The sequence below is a fragment of the Phymastichus coffea genome, unplaced genomic scaffold (assembly GCF_024137745.1).
Source record: "Phymastichus coffea isolate CEN01 unplaced genomic scaffold, Cenicafe_Pcof_1.1 PCOF00126, whole genome shotgun sequence".
Classification (NCBI taxonomy): domain Eukaryota; kingdom Metazoa; phylum Arthropoda; class Insecta; order Hymenoptera; family Eulophidae; genus Phymastichus; species Phymastichus coffea.
Genome location: NW_026706937.1, coordinates 408,070 through 428,377, shown reverse-complemented (window position 1 = coordinate 428,377; position 20,308 = coordinate 408,070). Strand labels below are relative to the sequence as shown.

Sequence of the window (20,308 nt, the reverse complement as noted above, 5' to 3'; positions counted from 1 at the left end):
ATAAATGAGGAGAATGGGATTATTCGCGCTGCCACATGCTCTTTTCAAGTTGTTACTTTCCTTGCACAACAACGGCAATTGATTCCGTAATATAGTTTTATTATGAAAATTTTAATGTTAAAGTTTAAAAATCGTGAAAAGGTTTATCTTATTTTTTTTGCTTATGTGAACCTTTACCACCTGAACTGCACAAATAATATATTGCTTGTACTCTTTTTTATTAATAAAATATAAAATTATCGAAATAGTAGAAAAATTTCGTTTGGTTTACCAATGTAATCTCCTTCAATCGTTTTTGTACGCTACACAATTAGCTCGATGTAACAGTCGATGTCAATTGAATGTAGACGGATGTCTAATTATACTGGCTTTTATTACTCCAAATTATGCAAACAAACTTAATGATTTGCTCCTTCTTTGTGCTCTTCTTAACTATCTAATCATGGAGAATTTGATTTTTTCTTATTAAATCAAACTTAAAGAAGTTCCTTCAATGATATTTTGAAATTGAAAAACTATTTGTTGTATTGAGTATGATGGTAGGTTTTGTTTTGAACAGTGAATATTATTTATGGAGATCTAAATATATTTTTATTTGTTATTCGATAATTTTTTTGATGACTTATTTTTGTTTTTCAACCAATACTGGATGCAAACAATATCGCATTATATTCGTTAAAATAGCAATTATTATAACTAGTCTGCTAAGTGATGTGACTATTAATATGAATTTTTTAGTTTTTCTTAATTTTGTAATGAACGTATTGGAAAAATATTTCAAAAGGAAAGTAGTCGGATTGCCATCTATAGGTCGATTGATGAAGCCGCAACCAATGTACAGAGTATGAACGAATGGTAAAGAAAATCGTAATTTCGAATAGTTGGCGGTAGTTTATCAGAGCTTGGGAAAATTTGGTGAAAAATAATTCGGCTGTATAAATAAGGATTCTGAAATTTCAAAAGTTTCACCTTCTGGTGGATATATTTTTCACTATCGCGCAAATGATGATTACACTTGAAAAGCGATGATATTCTGTCTATAAGCGTTGAAGTCTCTAACAAGATTCTTCCTATTCATATGAGCAATCACCGAACCTAAATTCCTTTTAAAATCATATTTCTAGAGAATTGAAGTCTCCGAGGTTTGGCTTCATGGCACTTGTGTGTAGCTTCAACCTAAACTTTAATTTTACATTACTTTCCGTATAATTTCTTGTTTGTCAAGTTTTAACATACAAGTAGTATCACCAGAGAGAAATTATCAATTTTGTTAAAATTAATAAATTAAAAATCTAACGACACAACTACCATTCTGATAAAGTATGCGAGAGAATTATATTTAATTATTAAATACACGATAACGGAAATTCCGTGTAAAATATATTTTTAATAAATTTATACTTATTCTACTACTATATATAAAAAATCTATACTTATTCTAGAAGCATTTGAAAATATAAACAACATTTAAAACGGCAATAGTCGAAAGCAAGAAAAGAAATATTCATAATTTATTTTGAAATAACGGTTCTCCGGTAGAGTCTTCGTTAAAGCGTATACATGAGTTATCAAACTCCCAATCCTACGTTATATCTTATCGCGTTAGAGTTTCGCCTCTTATCTGTGTTTCAATTAGCACACAAAAAACTCGACAGCGACAAACAAAGACACTTGTGCAGCGGTCACGTATGCGCAAGTGTAGGCAAAAAGATGATTACAATTGAAAACGTGCTTATTTCTAAAATATGAAAACGCTGAGCTTCTAGTCAAGAGTAATTGACCTCTTGCGCATCAAACGCACAAAGCATTAAAGATTAAACGGTCCAATGGGCAGCAAGTCGCTTTGTCGCGTGATATATGTAGCGTTTATGGCAGCTTGTGCAGCGACAGACTACGATACCACACCACATTCTCCGATAACGAGCTCTATTATTCTATCAATGACCATTTCCATTTTCTACTGAGCAACGCACGCTATAAATGATCCAAGTTGCGAACTGCCCAGCTACTTGGACAACTCATGAAATATTGACAAAAAATATGAGTGCAGTCGTGCTATAACTGTACACACCATCCGCATGCTTCGTATTGCAACTAAAGTTGAATACATTCTACGGGTCTATAAGACAAAACTACCTAATTATGCAAAAGAGGGGAATACTCGGTGTCTCTTTGCGACTGCTTTTCGTCTCTATTCATTGGTCCCCTCAAAGAAACTGTACCCGTGTGCAAGCGAACTGCGAATTCGGCTAGAACTCGAGCTGACGCTACATATCGTTCGTGATAGACTAGCTCGTCAATGCAGCAATTAAATTTTCAAATAAACAACAGTGGGAGGGTCCATCGTCGGTCGGTCAGGTAGAATGCACATAAGCGCAGCAGAGTGCAACTCCTCCCGGGGCCTCAGCTGCATCGCCAGGCAGGCGTCAAGTTCGGCGCACTCGGGCGTGCAAGTGGAGCAACGAGGATCGCATCAGCCAGCCAGCGTATAGATTGCAACACACGTATATAGAGACGCGCACACACGCGCGCAAAGTGCAAAAGCTGCGCGCTGCTGGCCAGACAAAGACACGGCGAAGTTTAAAGTTGAAAATGTAGGCCAATGGTAGGCTTGGTGGCTGGGACAGGGGCAAAGCGGGAAAATCAATGAAATCTCGGTTGAAGACGCGAGGCGGGGGCGGGGGCGGGGGGGGGGGGGGCAAAGGAAGGCAAGAGGGCCGAGATAAGCCCAAAAATAGAAAAACGTCATCGTAGAAATGGAAAAAGCGCTGGCTGCTGCTCCGTCTCCGTCAGCAGCTCGCGCGCGCGGCAGCGGTGCAGAGGGGGGGAGGGGCGGAGGGGGTGGGGGAGGGCAGGGAGGCAACGGGAGAGAGAGAGAGAGAGAGGAGGCCAGAGCGGGGGAGCGCGCGCGCCCGCGCGAAAGAGAGAGAGGGAAGCTACGAGCAGGGCTCCCCTCGCGCTGCCTGCCGCCGCTGCTGCGCAAGGCAAAAGCTTTTTAAAGTCGTGTGCGCGAGAGAGCGAGCGAGCGAGCGAGCTGCTGCTGCTGCTGCTCAGGCACGGGCGAGCAAGAGAGCGAGTGCATGTGCGGTGCGACGACACGATCGAAGATGGCGAGGGTAGGGTTTTAGGCCGCCGATGCAGAGCTGCCAAGCAGCAGACGCCAAAGCACCTCAACGCTACTCACCAGCCGCAAGCACCCGTTGACTGTTCTTCTTCCTCTTCTTCTTGTTCCGTTCAGGTTAGTTATATCGTCGGGCTTTGCCACGAGCGCGCGCTTGATCAGCGAGTTTCGCCAATTGATCGCAATAAACCAACGAGAGAGTGATAAGAGAGCAAACGTCAAGAGAGAGAGAGAGAGAGAGAGAGAGCGAGTGAGAGAGGGATATTCACTCTCCGCCGTGGTGACGACGACCTGGGAAGTTCAATGCGCACACGCGGACGGTTGTGGCTTTTTTGCTTTTCTTTCTCCTGTTTTCATACGCTCCTTTCTTCTCGGCCGTGCGCGCGCGCGCGCGCGCGTTCGTCAAAAATTGCGTACGGTCGAAGGCGAGGGTCTCCAACTCCGAACTAAAAGAGGGGAATGTGGAGCGAGCAAAAAAATGAAATCCTCCGAGCTCGCTGCTCTCTCTCTCTCTCTCTCTCTGGGAACGGGGCGAGCTACTGCTAGGGAATGGGCAAAAACACTGGCCCGGGAGAGTAGCAAGCTGTGGGGCTTTCTCCTTTTGGTTTTGTTTGTTCTCGGTAAAGCTTCTCGCTCTTTCTTCGCGCGGGGAATGACGATTGGCTTTCGGCAAAGTAAAGTAGTAAGTGAATGTTTCAGCTATGAACTTTTTGGAAGGACTTTGGTACTGAAAAAAGAGAGAAGTGTGATTGAGACTTTTCGAGACTACTGGGTGTGTTTGTTTTCCGAGTATCGCGATAGCAGAGCGAGACCGAGACGCAAGAAGAGCTTTCGCGTGGGATTCCTTTTTCGAAGATGCTTGGGTATTGACGGAATTTCAGGAGTGTGCTGTTGCGTAAACATATGTTTTGAAAATGTCTGCCTCGCTGTAAGCTTCTTCCATTATTGATTGTGCAATGGCTCTTTGTGTGTATACATTGCGGCGAGAAAAGAAGGGGAATTTCGAATACTATACCAATATAAAAAAAGTTATCGATTGATATTTCTCAATTTGTCCGCAATTCTTTCTTTATTGAAACATTTTAAAAAACTGAATAATTTTTTCTCATTAACTGCCGTCTGGGCTAGAATACGTAAATATCATTTAGAAAGAAAGATGCTTTCAAAACTTTTACTTTGAGAAAATGTCCGTAATTAGAGATAAAAAGGCAATTAGATTACACAGCGTCGTTCCGGTTCTTAAATGAAAAGAAGATACTTCGTACTTTAATTGGATCCGTATGACAGTCTGGTAGTTATTATTTTCGAATAATTCCAAAAGAAAAAATACAAAAATTTATCGAGCATAGATTATTGACCAAAATATTTTTATTAAAGTCTTTTAAAATAGCTTTCACTTGTAAATCTATATTTTGATATTTTGTTTTTCATAATTAATAAAAAATGAACTTTAATTGCGAATTATCTCCATATTGTTTTGAATATATAATAAGTAAAAACTTGTGTTCGCGTCAATTCAAATTGATGAGCTTTTCATTATTTTTCATTTAAGAACCTTTTAAGGTAATATTAGTCTAAGGTTATCCGTATTCACAGACTTTATTACTTTATTAAAAAATGAATTAAGTTTTACATTCAAAACCGAGAGCGGCGTTGAAAGTGCGCAATACTTTACCATGAGTAACAAAACAGAGTACGAAAGGAATAAGAAAAATAAAACTTCCTTCATATAATCTGATTATTTATTTAGCAATTCATTCGAAGCAGTATATATAAGTACATACACACTCTGGGGTCGTAAACGTAGATAAGACTAATATTACATAGATTAATACTCAGCAGAAAATATGCTGGAAGAGATTAGGCATCAAGTAAATAATACAGCAGGTCTATACGGTTATGAGTGAGGGAGGAATTGATTATTTACTGGGCTACTATTAATTTAACCTGTTGAGCAAATTAGCCTAATACATATTTTCTTGCACCGATTCTTCATCCCGTCGTTTCTCCAAACACTCCTATGAGATTTCTCGACCCTACATTTCCGCAGATTCGTTTGTTCTTGCAATATTCATCCCGAGAAATTTTTCGTGACACGCGAAATTCTGAATGACGATATTATTTTGGCAGAAAAATGCACTTAACATGTTAAGCCATCTTGGAAACCTGAAGAGAGGCGATTGCCTAGTGTAGGAAGTGTAGGATCAGTAAGATGCAAAAGAATGTAAGCTATGCCCCCCTTTAACGCCAAGGTTCATTACAACTCCTTTTGTCCTATCGCGCGCAATAAAGTGAAAACATTCCTTGTCACTTACATCACGTTGCAAACAGGGGGCGGTATTACAATTTCTATTCTTTTCTGTTCTCTCTTCCTTGAGCAGCTGAGGATGGGGCAAGTATTTTTATTCAACTACGGATAGAGTTTGAAACCCTCTTGAAATATTTCAATTTCTATTGTCGATCAGAAAGTGTGTTACATCATTCAGCATTCCAAATGAGAAAAATATGCAAATTTCGTACTGATCTTTTTCTGTGCTTTCAACAGCTTTGACGAAAAATCTTCACGTGAACACTCTTCTCGGCAACAGCCGGTAAACTGGATATCAAATTCAGCTCGGTGTCGATTTCTTTGTTCCTCCGTACAACAAAAAGGAGATAATGGTGACACAGTTCATGTGCATTTGAACAAATAAACTGCCGAGTGAGGAAGTCTCGAAGCGCCCTCATCTTCGTGCCCGATATTGGGTAACATCTGGGCATCTTTGTCGCTGCTTTTGCAACAAAAAACGCTGAATTGCTGCTTCAGAGCCGTCGCGCGTTTCTCACGTGCTCGTCAGAAAAGGGAAGCGCGCCAACCAAACCATCTCTCATAGCATAAGCAGCGATTGCAAATTGAATAAGATCTTGATAAATTATATCAATGGAGCTTTGACCAAAGTGAGACATCCTCTCTCCCCGTGATCACATCGTCGTGCACAGATATATATCTCAGAGGCGAGAAAAAGGAAAAAAAGGAGCTCCCTAATTTCCCCCCATATTACTTTTACGATCATAATCCCTTTCCCAAACACTTGGCCAGCGGCGCGCAGGAGAGAAGGCCAAAAAAGTACGAGGGCGAAGGAAATCAAACGCCCCTTATTAGAGGCATATACTGCACGCGCAACAAATTCTCGCCTCGAAAAATCCAGAGATATCAATGGTATATATAGACTCACGATACGCACCGTATTCACAGGAAAGAAGACGGCGGCGTCGGTGCGCAACAATGAAAGCGCTGCTCGTCGACGAGAGTCTGGCGCACTTACACCCACACCACTCTCCTCCTCCCGTGATCAGCGCCGCTCTCCCTTCCTCCTCCTCCTCCTCCTCCTCCTCTCCCTCCTCCCCTTTCGTCGCCACTTCGATTCTCTCTCGGCTAATCTATACCCGAGCGCGACGTTCTTCTCTCTTTCTCTCTCGCCCTACCTCCTTTATGTCGCGGGCGAAATAAAGTTAGCGCGGCAGGGGAGTTCACGATCGAAATTTTCGGCAGCTTCACGCTCTTTTTTTCATTGTGCTCGCGAGCGCGTGACGCAATGGAAAAGAGCCGCGCAGGTCACTTGCCGCGGCAGGGATATTTTTAGGCGCATTCAAAATAGCCTCGAAGCTCGCGCGAGCAGTCGAAGGCAGAAACGATCGCTCCCTTTCACAACTTTATCTGTCAAGATGTTGCTGTCCTGCGTCAGGTGGCAGTTTGTCACTGCGTAATGAATATCATCCCCACGAAACGATTAACAAAGATTTCTAACTACTCCAATTCTGAAAGTCGTGCAAGACTTGCGCCAAGGAAAACCCATTCGAAGCGAGGGGTCCTAGTGTAACTCTGATTTATGTGCTTGCCTTTTTCTCTTCTTGCGTCTTTGCCGCAGTATATACGATAGATAAAATCTCTTTTAATATAGCTAACTGAGATAGGATTAGAGTTTGATACGAATAAATAACGCCCGAAATTGTTCCGAGACAAAAAAGTTATTTCCTCGTGAGAAAAGTAATTTATACCACTCGAAACGTTTTTTTCTTTTCTTTTTTTTTTTTTTCGCAAAAACAGTTGACATTTTGATGTGATGTGTCTCGTTTCATGACTCATCGGCCATTTGTCAGTCGATTCAATTAAGTTCAGGGGATTCTGTAATTGACTTAACTCGAGGCTTAATTAGAATGCATTTTTTCGAAAGTGCAATGACGGCTTGGACACGCGCATCGTCGAACGCACGGTTTGTTTAAGTTTACAATAGAGTCATTAAGATAACAAAAGTTTTTATCAGCTAGTTACAGTTTCATTGAGGTGGCGGCGGCGGTGTTTGAATGCCGGGGAATCGTAAAAATGCGCAGTAAAGGGCTCGGAAGTTCGAGAACTCAGCGACAAATTTAATGGTTCGAAAAGTAATTGAAAGGGCGCAAAAGCAGTCGGTAATTAATAGTCAAATCGGCCTCGAGAGCAGACTTCTATGCGTGCCTATATATAGGTATACATGGGCGCGACGCGTCGTGGCGACGTAAATTAAAAAAACTCACTGCCGACTGCCGCCACACTGACAAATGGAGCGTAGCAGGGATAGAGAGAAAAGGAGGGGAGATTTAAGGGCCTTTTCGCTCGACAGTCGGCACCCTGCACGCACTCGTAAAAAAGCCAGACACTTGTTTCCCCACACACGTGGACGTATGCCGAAGCCGACCGAGATAAGATTACCGAAAATCTTATCGTTTGAAAAGCAAATCGAGGGACTGAGAGAATAAGGAACCTCATCGAACCGAGTAGCCGCACAGTGCTACTGACCAAAAGCGGTTTACATCAGAAATCAATTTGGCCAAAGAATAAACGTTCGTTTCGTGCATACAGCCTAAATACCGGAATTAGGAACAGGCTAATAATGATGAATTTGGATACGTCTCAAAGCAATTTAATATCGTTTAACTACTTGATATGTTGGGGGGAAGGGGAGGTGGAGAAAAAAAGCAGATCGCCGCATCGATAATTGCCATTACGCCGGCATTTTTTCCCCGCCACGGCCGTTCGACATATTTTTCCCTCGGGGGTATACATTATTGATACCTTATTAACATACGTCTGTTTCCGCTGCGGGATTTATTGTGTATTAGCCGAATTTCATGGATAATTTGGGATTCTCTATCACTTGCCTACAGGCTAGCATGATATACGTTTTTATCGTGTCGATATATGAGTGGGTGGTGACTAGTCTTTTTATGCTTCATCATATTTGATTATAAGGGTTTCCGATTTTCGCGCTCGCAGATGAATTATTGATGAGATAAATCATATTCAATTGTACCGTCTTTTTCTTTCTATTAAACAGTCGAATTTTGGGAAATGACAAATTTGACCTCCTACAAGAAGAGTGGCATTGTTAATTTGGAATCGTGAAAGATTTGGTGTAGAAAGTCTCTTTCGACAGGCCAAGCTCATTAGCGCTTGAATAGTAGACCAAAACCGAATTCCAGCTGAACTTTAAAAATAATTTGATCTGATAGCTATTCAATGACAAATTTGAAGTGAGTAATGAATGCTAGAGACTTTCCAGTCTGTCGATCAATTCAAATTCTAATTCCAAGTAATTCGAGAAATGTTAATAGAAGAACAGAATTAAATCGATTCTAGCTACGCGACAGCGCGCGTTGCTGAAAGTTTATACGACAGGAAGGAAGAATCGAAAATCAAATTCTAATCTAATTAAGGACATTTGAAAGTGTAATGAACGAACGGAGAGCTTGGAGCGAATACAAAAGCCTTGTATATAACACCATATGGACGAAAAGTCTTGCAAATGCAGACCGTGGTATTATGAAAGGCCGTAGTGCTGCCCGTGGAGCGCATTTTTCAAAACTAGAATGAGATTCTACAGAAGGGGGAGTAGTGTAGTCCGGACTGCGCTAGCCGACTCACACACAATGTGTCGTAGAACCGATCGATGCACGACGTCGCGCGCGCATAGTAGCCTCGACATATGTTTACGATTATGGATGCCGTGGAGTTTCGGTCGTTTACGCGGCAGTCTCGTCGCCTGTCAGTAGAAAGATGCTAATCGAGCCGCGAGTGAAAAAAGCCTCGCTTCGACCGACCCCAAGATTATGGTCACTGATAACGGTTTTCCTCTTGCACATACCCTTTTACCCCCGAAGCGTTATTATCGATGTTATTACTCGATTCTGGAATCTCGCTAATGTTCCACTGATGGGCATAGCGAAGCGCCTAGCCAATATCATACTCGATCTCTTATTATTTTCTGTGCCCGTAGAGCTCAACGTCGCATTTTATCGGATGAAATAAAGATTTTTAGGGTGACAATTCCGTGTTGACTTGAAGGCATATAATAGTGGTCTCTGGCTAAATGCGTTACACCATTCTATATATTGAAAATAAAAGAAAGGGAAATGTGGTGTGCATGACTTTCCTGAACGAATCATTAAGAATTACGATAAAAATCAAAGCCAACGCAGAACCATAAATAGACCTACAATTATCGCAATCACATTATAGAAAAGAATATTATTGACTTTGCTATCGATCGATATTTACGTTTGACTTTCAGCCATTTATTGCGTACATGCCCCTTTCTTGTGATTGCGGCCATTATATAAAATAATATTCAATTTCCGTCTATCGATTATTGCATCCATCGCGAGGCTAATAATCTCCGCGCGATGCGCGAGCGTACGGAAGTGCTCTTGTTTCCACGATTTCCCAAGGATTACTCATTGTGAAAATGTGCCACCCCTCATATCGATCGCGGCCGATGCCTTCTCTCGCCGCTCTCTTCCGCTCTATATCACTCGCTCCATGGTGCGCCAGCCAGATCAAAGGATCAGAGCCGTGTACATCCTATCAGGACCAATTTCTACAATAACTCGATAAGCGCAATGAGAGAGGGAGAAAGTGAGGTCTCTCTCTCTCTCTCTCTCTCTCTCTCTGTGATTATTTTGCATTTGCATCTGTAACGTGCTTACGTGACTTTCAATCCAATTTCCACCTAAATTACTTTATTCTGCTAAACGACGCAGATTTCAAATGTTTGCTACCCATGATATTTCGGTATACATTATGCGACGACATTGAATTGTTTTTGAAAATATACTTCTCGTTAAAAAGGATTGAAACTTTAAACGAAAGAAAAGTAGTTAAAGCCACCAACCTAGCCGGCACGCCCTAATCGTGTATCTTCAAATGCATAAATTTTCTTTATCGTTCTAAAACAGACTGAGACCCAGTAAAAACAAAGCCTGATTGTTGAACACGGTCGAGCAATTTTTTGCAGGTTCGGTTCGAAAAAAATATTTATTCAGAGCGGCGCGACCCTCGGTCTCGATGGTTGCTATGTACCGAGCGGCGACTAATTAAAGCAGGAGCCGCATGCGTTCGCACGGCCAGAACTCAGCTTCGCTCGCGGGGTGTCTGATCCTTTGATCTGGTCTGCGGACATAATGCATCGTCCTAATTCATACTACTGCGACCCATCTTGTAGTCAAAAACAGACGCGTGGCGTGCACGAGGGCCAACTATCAAAATAACGCGCCGTGAAGGTTTTAGTTCGCGCAAGCGTCCTGCGCAGCCCTTTGTTAACGTCTGTTTTGCATTTGGAACTCGTGCTTTGTCCGAAACTCTTTCGACCCCTTGATCCTTCTTAATCCTAATGCACTGTCCAGATATATATAGTCCACTGCGTTTTTCGCCCAGTCGGACAATCCAGACCTATTAAATGCAACCGTATAATCTTTTCAGCGAATTACTTGAGTTCACAGTGCTTCTGTTGCTCGGTAATTCTAGCATCAAATCGATCGAATACCCAACCTTCCAGTCTTCGAAGTCGGCAAAGATGCAATCCGCTACCGTAAGTCGATTTTCGCTGCGAACAAAATCGCTGTACTTTATTTCTAATCATTTCATTCGAATCTAAGTGAAATAGAACGAATCGGTCCGATTCAATTATACGATGAGTTAAAGTGGCGCTTCCACCTTGCATCGTCCCCCCTCGAAACGAAAGTAAAAAAAAGAAAAGTTTAAGCAGATAAAAATACCGACACGTCGAACAATCGACACCCTATTGATGGGAGCGAGCGAGAACTAAAAAAAATGATTGCTCAGCCCCCCGATTAGAATCACAATGCAAACAACGTAATAAAAAGAATCAATTTGTCGAGAGAGTGGGGTAGAAAAAAAATCTTTTTATCCCTAATCAAACGCCCTAAATCAAGCTCAAAGGAGAATCGGTTGCTTGCTGTTGCTTGTATTCTCAAGGCGTAACGCGCGGAAGGCGTGTAAAATCATCAATTTTCCAATCTCGTGCACCGCATTACGTTTTCTCTCTCGTACAATCCTCTTTTCGGATCTCCCTCGAGGCAATATACTGCTCCTTCTTTTCCCGACCCTCTAAATGTTAAAGTTAGCAAAGTAAGTCTCTTTTTTTTCTGTGCGATTGGCGGCTCCTCTCACTTTCATTCGATAGAGTCCAGTCCCTTTGCTAGCAGTTTCGGAGAATGAATGCCTTGTAGCGTATGGCTCGCTAGACGAGATAGAGGGCGGGAAAGAAATAGACGAAAGAGAAAAGGAATTGGCGAAACTCTCGTGACTAACCGTGCGCTTGGTCAAGGCTGAAAGGAAAAGTCTGTAGTCTCTACTATCTTCTTTCATTTCAGATAAGTCGGTGACGGCTGCTGCCGCTGCTGCTGCCGCTGCTGCTGCCGCTGCTGCTGGCGTTGATCTCTTTCTCTCGCACGCACGCATCTGCTGCCCCTCCGCTAACTAAGACTTCAGAGAGACTTCGTGAGAAGAAGAAGACGACGACGGCAGCGGCAGAGGAGAAATTCGCCCTTCTCGTTCGCACGCGCGCACCTATCATCGAACTAACGTAGTTAAGTCTCCCGCGACACCAGCCAGTAGCTGCTCCCGGCTCTAATAAAGGTCGCCGCCGACGCGCAACTAACGCGCGCGCGCGCGCGCGCACAGGGCCGAAATCGAGAGAGAAAGAGAGAGAGAGAGAGAGAGAGAGAGAGAGAGAGAGAGAGAGCGAAAAATCTGGCGGCAGCGAAAAAGAGGAAAAGAGACGTATAAAAAAGAAAGGGCGGCTTAATTGGACTGCGCGCGAGCGCGAGCTGCCACATCGTCGTCGCTTATCTCTCCACTTGCTGTTGCCGGTGCCACTTAAGCGTTTCGTATATATAGAAGCCGGTGGCGCGGCAGCGGGCCAAGCTAATCGAAAAAAATCCCGACTGCCAAATTAAGAGCGAGCGGCAGGGGCATTCGTGCAAGCAAGTCAGTAGCCCCCTGCGGGCGCGTGTCTATATCGACACTCGAACTGCTCGATAAGGGGGGGGAAACTGATTCGGGGGCCGGAGAGAGAGAAAAAAAACACGAGCCGAGGGATAAAAAAGACGATCGCGTTAATAGGCCGCGTGAATAATCGGCCGGAAATCGGGCGAAATCAAACATGAGGATTCGTCGCAAACTCAAGAGGAAGAAGCCACTTACGGGCGCGCCGAGCTAGACGCCCACCCCACACGCCGACGTTCTTTCAGCGGCTGACGAAGTTCCCCCTGCGGCTACACTACTGGCCTAGCACCACGAACACGCGCGCGCACGCACACACACGCCACGCGTATATAAAGGGGAGCATCGTTTTTCGCGGACGTACCCAACGAGCGAGATGGAGAAATAGAGAAAGAGAGAGAGAGAGAGAGAGAGAGAGAGAGAGAGAGAGAGAGAGAGAGAGTGAGGCGGAGTAAAGTGCAGAATTGGAATTCCCGGGCGACATCGATGCCCGAGAGCCAGGGACCCACAATCGAACATGTGTGCTGCTCCGCTGCCGCTGCACAGCTGAAGATTAAGAGCCGATGCGTGCTGAGCTGAGCTGCTCGTTCGCGAGAGAAATTAATAAATGTGCAGAGAGAGAGAGAGAGAGAGAGAGAGAGAGAGAGCAGCCGAATGGCGTAGGAGGGTTGGCTCGTAGAAGGAAATGGTTATAGGGTGCGCGATATTTTGCGGACCACGATTGCGACGCGATATACACGGCACCAAGACGATTATTGCCGCGCGAGAGTGAATTATTGCCCCTTTCTGCACAGCGCCTGGCAAAAATTCAATTGCGTCGATTTTTCCGAATAAGCGATTAGGCCCGGCCTCTCGTCTACCCGCCAAATTACGACGCCAGCCAAAGTGCGTGAGCAAATTGTTGATTGCCGCCAGACGAAGGGCGAAGGTATTCTCTCTGTCTTTCACTCTCGCTCGCTCACTCTCTCTCTCTCTCTCTCTCTCTCTCTCTCGCTTTCGCGCGCGCGCGCGCGCACTATCTCTCGTTGAAACAAGAGAAGAGGGAATTACCGACGACGTGCGAGAGAGACGGACAGCTTTTCAAGAAAATGAAGAAAAGCTGAAGGTCTTGGAGGCGATTGTTATCGTAATTTGTTAGCACAAACTTTTGAAGCGCTTCCGTTAAAACCCGTAAAGATGCATTTATAATTTGTTTAGAATAGAAGACTGTATGCTTCTCTAAAAACACAAAATAGGATAAGTAAATCTGTTGATCACTCTCGAAGAGTAGAAAAGAGTTTTGATTCAATAAAAAGCCGTTAATGCTCGATTGGAAAGAGCGGGGGTGTCGAAGCATATAAGCGATCACAAATATTAAACGTGGGGGAATAGCAAAACAAACACAAAGGCAAGCACGCGTGCATAAAAGAGAAAAAAAGTATCCTTCGGGGGATACATAATAACGAGTCCGAGACAAATAGTCACGGGCAAGTGTTGCTCAAGTGGTGGTAAGAACCAAAAAACAAGAGAGAGAGAGAAAAAAAAAAGGAAAAAAATTTGTCGGCGGCACCAAAAATGGATGGTCTGGGCAAACGCGTCATTTAGCCGTAAGCGCAAGGGGTCTTCGAACTTTCCAGAGAGCGAGAGAAAAAAAGGGGGGAGAGAGAGAGTAGAAACACAACGATGCGCCCTCGCAATCAGCAACGGCGGCAGCAGTGCCAGCAACAGCAGAAGCAGCAGCAGCAAGGGTGGAAAGGACCAAGGGTTGTTGCGAGCTGAGCTGGACGTCACGCGCCGGAGGTATCCCGCTATTGTGGTGGTGCAGGGGTCGCAACATTGGCGTGGGGTGAGCCCGAGCGAAAGATTGACGGCCGCAGAGAGCGAGGAAGAGAGAGAGAGAGAGCGAGAGAGAGGAGCCTGTATATATGTAGAGCTTGCGCGTTTTTACTATACAAATCACAACACTCGTGCAGCTCTCGTTTTCACGGCGTTTAGGGAAAAGTAAAGCTAAAGAACTCGAAGGGCAACAAGTGAACACGTCGCTCTCTTTTTTCGGCCTCCTTCCTTCGACACATCGAGCTTATTAAATGACGAGCTATCTTAGGGGCAGTCCAGGCTAGAGCGGTAGAAGCAGCTAACATCCGAGGGGGATAAATCATCGGCGGCAGGAGGGGGTGGGAGGTCGGCTTCGGCCGCACGGCTCGTAAAATCGTCGCCCCATCTCTCTTTCTCTCTCTCTCTCTCTCTCTCTCTCTCTCTATCTCTCTCTCTCGCTCTTTGGTGAGCGAACGGTGCGTGCGAGGAAAAGTGGCCCGAGCAGAGAAAATTCCCAGCCTGTTCTGCTCACGCGAAAGGGGAGACGAGCGAAAGAGAGCGAGAGAGCGGCGTTGGCGTTATCGAGCGCGAGAGCGATTGCGCGCTTGCGCCGCCGCGGGTACGGGAAGGGGCCGGTTCACAGACTACACGACTCGCCGCGCTACTCGCCTCTCGCCGCAGCAGCAGTCAGTCGATCGTCGGCACTAGCCGGCAATGCAACAACAATCACCCACTGTCAGTTGGTGATTCCAACGCCGGCCGAGCCCAGCCGTACAGGTACGCTCGAGAGCGAGCAACATGACCAACACGCCCAGTCGGGAGACACCGCCGCCGCAGCAGCCGGCCGCCGACGAGGCCGTGCAACTGACAGAGCTGCGACCGGTCGAGCAGTCGAGGATCAAGGAGACCACTGCCGGGGACGACACCTGCGTCACCGACGGCCTCAAAGCTCTGCGGAGCTTCTCGCGCCGACAGCTCGACGAGTTCCAGCAGTTTGGCTCGCAGTATCCGAGGAAGAGGAAGGCCGAACGATGGAAACACCTGAGTGGCGCCGAGTTCGCCGGCCTCGACAGCGAGGACGACGAGTGCGTTAAGCGCATCAACGGCATTCGCCGCAAACGGAGCGGCGTCAAACTAATCGACCCTCTCCACGACATGATCAACGACAACGACGAGGAGGACGAGGAGGACGAGGAGGAGGTAGACGAGGACGAGGATTTGTACCACGGTATCAACGGTGACTTTGACTACCTCGACGAGAGGAACGTCGAGGAAGTGTACGTGTACCGACAGCGCGATCCGTGCTCCAGCCCCGAGCTGGAAAAGCTGGCCGCCGCGGGAGGTGCACAGCCGGTGGCCGAGCGCGTCGCCGCGAGAAAAGACGAGGAGGAGGAGGAGGCGGAGGAGGGGGAGGAGGAGAATCAGGAACCGGCGAAAGCGCCGGCCAAGCGGCCGCGAGGGCGACCGCGGAAGAAAAAATTGGCGAGGCCGAGGAGAAAGGAGAAGGAGCCGGCGAGCAGCGAGACCGAGAAGTTCGCGGACAGCCCGGAAAAAGAGCTGCAGAGCAAGATCAACGACATCATCAAAGCCAACTACCTGCTCGAGCAGGAGAACAACAACATCGTGGAGAGCAGCGACAACAACAACGAGCTCGACAAGCGGTCCGTGGTCCAGGCGAGCAGCAAGGACTCCTCGGAGGAGTCCTCGGAGGATCAGCAGCGGCGGCAGCCGGACCCGCCGAAGAAGTACAGCTGCGAGCTGTGCGAGGCGCGCTTCAAGGGCAGCGGCGGTCTGCGCAACCACTACAAGGTGGTGCACTCCAAGGGGCCGCTGTTCAAGTGCGACGAGTGCGGCAAGGAGTTCCCGCTGAAGGAGCGGCTGAAGCTGCACGTGCGCACCCACACCGGCTTCAAGCCCTACAAGTGCGACGAGTGCGACAAGAGCTTCGCGCGGGGCGGCCAGCTGGTGCAGCACCGGCGCACCCACAGCCAGATCAAACCGTACAGCTGCGAGCTGTGCTCGGGCACGTTCACCTGCGCGGCCAACCTGGCGCTGCACGTCAAGCGCCACAACGGCCAGAAGGACCACAAGTGCGACATCTGCGGGCGCGGCTTCGTGCGCCGCGACGCCCTGAAGAAGCACCTCGAGTGCCTGCACCGCGACGTCAAGTCGTTCCTCTGCTCGATCTGCAACAAGACGTTCAAGGGCCACCTGCCGCAGCACATGCGCACCCATGCGCAGGACCGGCCGCACGGCTGCGCCACCTGCGGCCAGCGCTTCGCGCAGAAGAGCCAGCTGACGGTGCACCAGAGGACGCACTCGGGCCAGAGGCCGTTCCGCTGCCTGGTCTGCTGGCAGGCGTTCGCCCACTCGACCGCGCTCAAGCTGCACACCAGGCGGCACACCGGCGAACGGCCGTTCAAGTGCGCCGAGTGCAGCGCCGGCTTCACGCAGCTGCCGCACTGGAAGAAGCACATGAAATGCATCCACGGGCGCAGCGAGCCCTACTGCTGCCGCAACTGCAACAGCTTCTTCAGGATCAAGAACGACCTGGAGGCCCACGAGAAGGGCTGCCTGGCCAAGGACCAGGACGAGGACAGCGGCGACGTGTCGGCCAGCGCTATGGCCAAGTTCCGCAACATGTCCATCGAGAAGATGAGGCTGCTGCTGGCCGTGCTGCTCAAGCGCATATCCAAGCAGGAGAGGCTTGACGAGCTGGGCTTCGGCAAGCGGCTCATCGACGAGGTCCTCGTCGACTCGCTCGAGTCGGCGGGCAAGGAGGCGGTCAAGGCCAACGGTCTCAACACCGAGTTCGAGGCCTTGAGGAAGAACCTGTCGGTCTTCCTCGAGTGGACGGTGCCCAAGGAGCACTGGGACAACTTCCGCAAGCTCAAGAAGACGCCCGAGGAAGTGCTGGAGACGCTCACAGCCACGTAAGCGCGTACTTAGCCGTCGTCTCGAGAGAACCACGGCCGGGGGGGAGCAAGGGGTTAGGCGTTGTATAGAGGGGAGAGGGGAAGGAGAGAGAGAGAGAGAGAGAGAGATCAATGTCTCGCTTCACTCTCTCTCGCTCTCTCTCTCTCTCTCTCTGTCTCTCTCTCTCTCTCTTTCTCTTCCGCATCAGTGCCATAGGACGTTTGCCCGGTTTGGTTATCGCATATACATAGCGCGTTTGGGGACTCGAGGTGCAATTGATTGCGAGATTTGCAAAAGGGAATATGGCTCTTTTGATTCGAATGTATAAAAGGGGTTGGTTGCTGGCAGGATTTCAATGAGCACGCACACGCGAAAACGGGTTGCCAATGAGATTCGGATGAGGTCTCCACTGCGGGGACGCTGCGTGAGCGGGCACAAGTATATTATTTCCAAAATACTCGGAGAGTAAGTGGCATTTCTAGATTGGATGAACACACGGAGAGAAGATAGAGAGAGAAAGAGAGAGAGAGAGAGAGAGTGAAGAAAATTTATGATCGATTTTCGACGAAAGTCTCTGTAATTGTATAATGTATTTTAGCGCGAAAGAATTTTAAAAGAAGAATTAAAGCGTGTAACGCTTGGCCGTACTAATTGATAAAAATAGCGCACGAAAAGCATAGACGTATAAATTGCACTCGCCTTTCATCTATATTTGTACACTGACAATGCTAATCTTAACCGTACCGAGCTGTATACCAAAACGCAAAAATGTTATTCTATCCTTCTGTGTGTGTGTGTATGTGTAGGCGCGTGCCACGCGTGTGTGTCGATTTGTCACAAGACTTGCGAGAGAGAGAGAGAGAGAGAGAGCCAGAGATAAAAAGAGATTTCGATGCCCTGGAATGGAGTCTACGAAGGTCGAGCGAAGCACACGCGAGCGCAACCGCGTCACTTAACATTTATAGTGAGATGAACATATGTTATTTACAAGAAAAATTACAAGGTTTTTTTATCCGAAGCTAAAGCTTTCAGTGAGATTTTTCTCTACTCTATTGTGTTCACAGCCAGACTTAATCCAAACGAATCGTTGTTATACATAGAGCAAGCTTTTTCTTTTAGAAACACTGTATTCTTTCCCGACTTGGCAAAGCCAACATAAACAAACAGAGACCAATGCGTTTGGACTTTTTAGCTAGAGATGTATAGTAAATGTGAACAGACAATAATGAATAACTCAAAAATAGAGAAAATAGTTCTATATATTGAATATTAAAATGAGCGTTTTTTCGTGTATTTCTTAAGAATATATTGGATATCCAGTTTAAAGAAGTTTTACAAGAACGTAATCTATATATTTACATACGGAGTTTTACTTAACAATCGATATAAACATTATACGACTTAATTCAGTGTAACGGTTTTTCGTTTATTTTATAAGTCGAAGGTGCTACAGTTATATGAAATAATTTTTTCATTCGCGACGAAATTTATCATTTGCGAACATAAGATGTCATTTGATTTAACTTAATCATAATGCAATTGCTCAGTTGATTTTTGAGAAATGGAAAGAAAATATATCTGCGAAAACAAATAATCTTACATATTTGATAAATGTACTTTACACATATAGAGTATCTGAGCACTGTGCGAATGAAAACAACTGTGAAGGGAAGGAGGGGGTAAATGAAAATATATCGCTTCGATTTAAAAAAATTTATTCCAGATCGAAATCTGGGCGAAATCGCTTGCCTGAATGGCCGAATGCAAATCGGGGTCGAAAGAGCACTGAATATTAAATCGAGGTGACGTCCGTCATAGACTGTCCCGAGAAAGCGGATAGATTGTTTTTTTTTTATTTTGCGCTGCGTTACGTACTTTAAAAGAGCTTTATAAACTTTTTCATTGATGAGTGCCAAAGTGATTTGACGAGAATCCAAAATATGCTTACGTAATCCATAGTTTTATTACTATTTAAAAGTAACTGCAATAATTTTGCATTATTTTATGCAGTTTACAATTTTGAGGCTTAAGGCATTGTAAATAACGCTTTGTTTTCTCTCAAAGATTTTTATTTTTTTTATTTTTTTTTCTCTGTTGGTATTACTTAATTTAGCGATCGATTAGTTCGATATAATGCGTACTGTTATCATTGCAATCAATGACTGATAAATGTCTGACAATTTTGCTTTCAGAAAGATCAAATGATAATACATTGATAAAATGCTGTATTTTCATTTGCTTCTAAGTCGAATTTCATATATATATATATAGAATATATTTATTTTGTTTTTTTGGGTGTGTGCCATGAAAAATTTAATCGTAATATATTATAAAAACTGTTACAAATTCCAACGTGATGTGACAAAAATCAAAATTACAAGTAAATTTAGTGTGTAGATATGTTTTTGTTGAAATACTTGTGTAAGCGTATGTTTTCGGGTTGAAAACATATATGCCAACGATAGAACACGCAAAAACTTTGAGATAACTTTATTTATCTGTTGAGTCATTCAATGCTGTCATATTGCGATTTTTTTTCTAATTTTGAAATCGATTTAAAAAAAGGGAAGGATTGTATGGAAAATTCAAATGTAGATAAAAAAGAACTGAACCAGCACAAATTTGAAAAGCAGCACAGATTAGCAGCAATATATACTATAGATTTTCAAATCTTTTTTATCATTTATAGAAAAACATTATTAGGTGATGAAACGTACTACACTCAAAATACTTAATTTTTTGTAACTTCCTACAGAGTAAAACAACGTAATTGTTAGTCTGTGCGTTTTAAAATGGAAAAACAGATGTGGTTGATAATAATTAGATGTAAGTTTGCTTCGAATATTGTAGTCGGATAAAACGTTAAAGTTCGACTCCAAAAATTCATGTGAAGCGTTGTGCAAAATCCAAATTTTCTGTACTACATAACTGAAAACTTGAGTACGAAAAAATATATATTGTCTATATGCAATAAAACAGCTAATTATTTTCAACCTCCTTTTACTCCTAAATAACATCCTAGTATTATTATACCTGTATAGTTAATTTAAAGTGTAACGTGCATAAGCATACTCATTTCCTAATTAGTAAAGAAAATAACTGTATAGAATACTATCAAAAATTAATTGCTCTTTATTTATTTTATGTAGTCAGAGAAA

General features: G+C 44.9%; 1 protein-coding gene across 2 annotated transcripts; it reads left to right on the top strand.

Moving 5' to 3' along the window:
- The first annotated feature begins 3,040 nt into the window (after positions 1-3,040).
- Positions 3,041-20,113, top strand: LOC131671457 (zinc finger protein 260-like). 2 transcript variants are annotated; one of them, XM_058947883.1, is made up of 2 exons: positions 3,041-3,238; positions 11,810-20,113. In XM_058947883.1, exon 2 carries the CDS (start codon positions 15,033-15,035, stop codon positions 17,169-17,171), a length of 2,139 nt encoding a protein of 712 aa, XP_058803866.1. In that variant the 5' UTR covers positions 3,041-3,238; positions 11,810-15,032; the 3' UTR covers positions 17,172-20,113. The 2 variants fall into 2 exon arrangements, with proteins under 2 accessions (XP_058803866.1, XP_058803867.1); XM_058947884.1 differs by lacking the exon at positions 3,041-3,238 and adding an exon at positions 10,903-11,004.
- Positions 20,114-20,308: the final 195 nt, after the last annotated feature.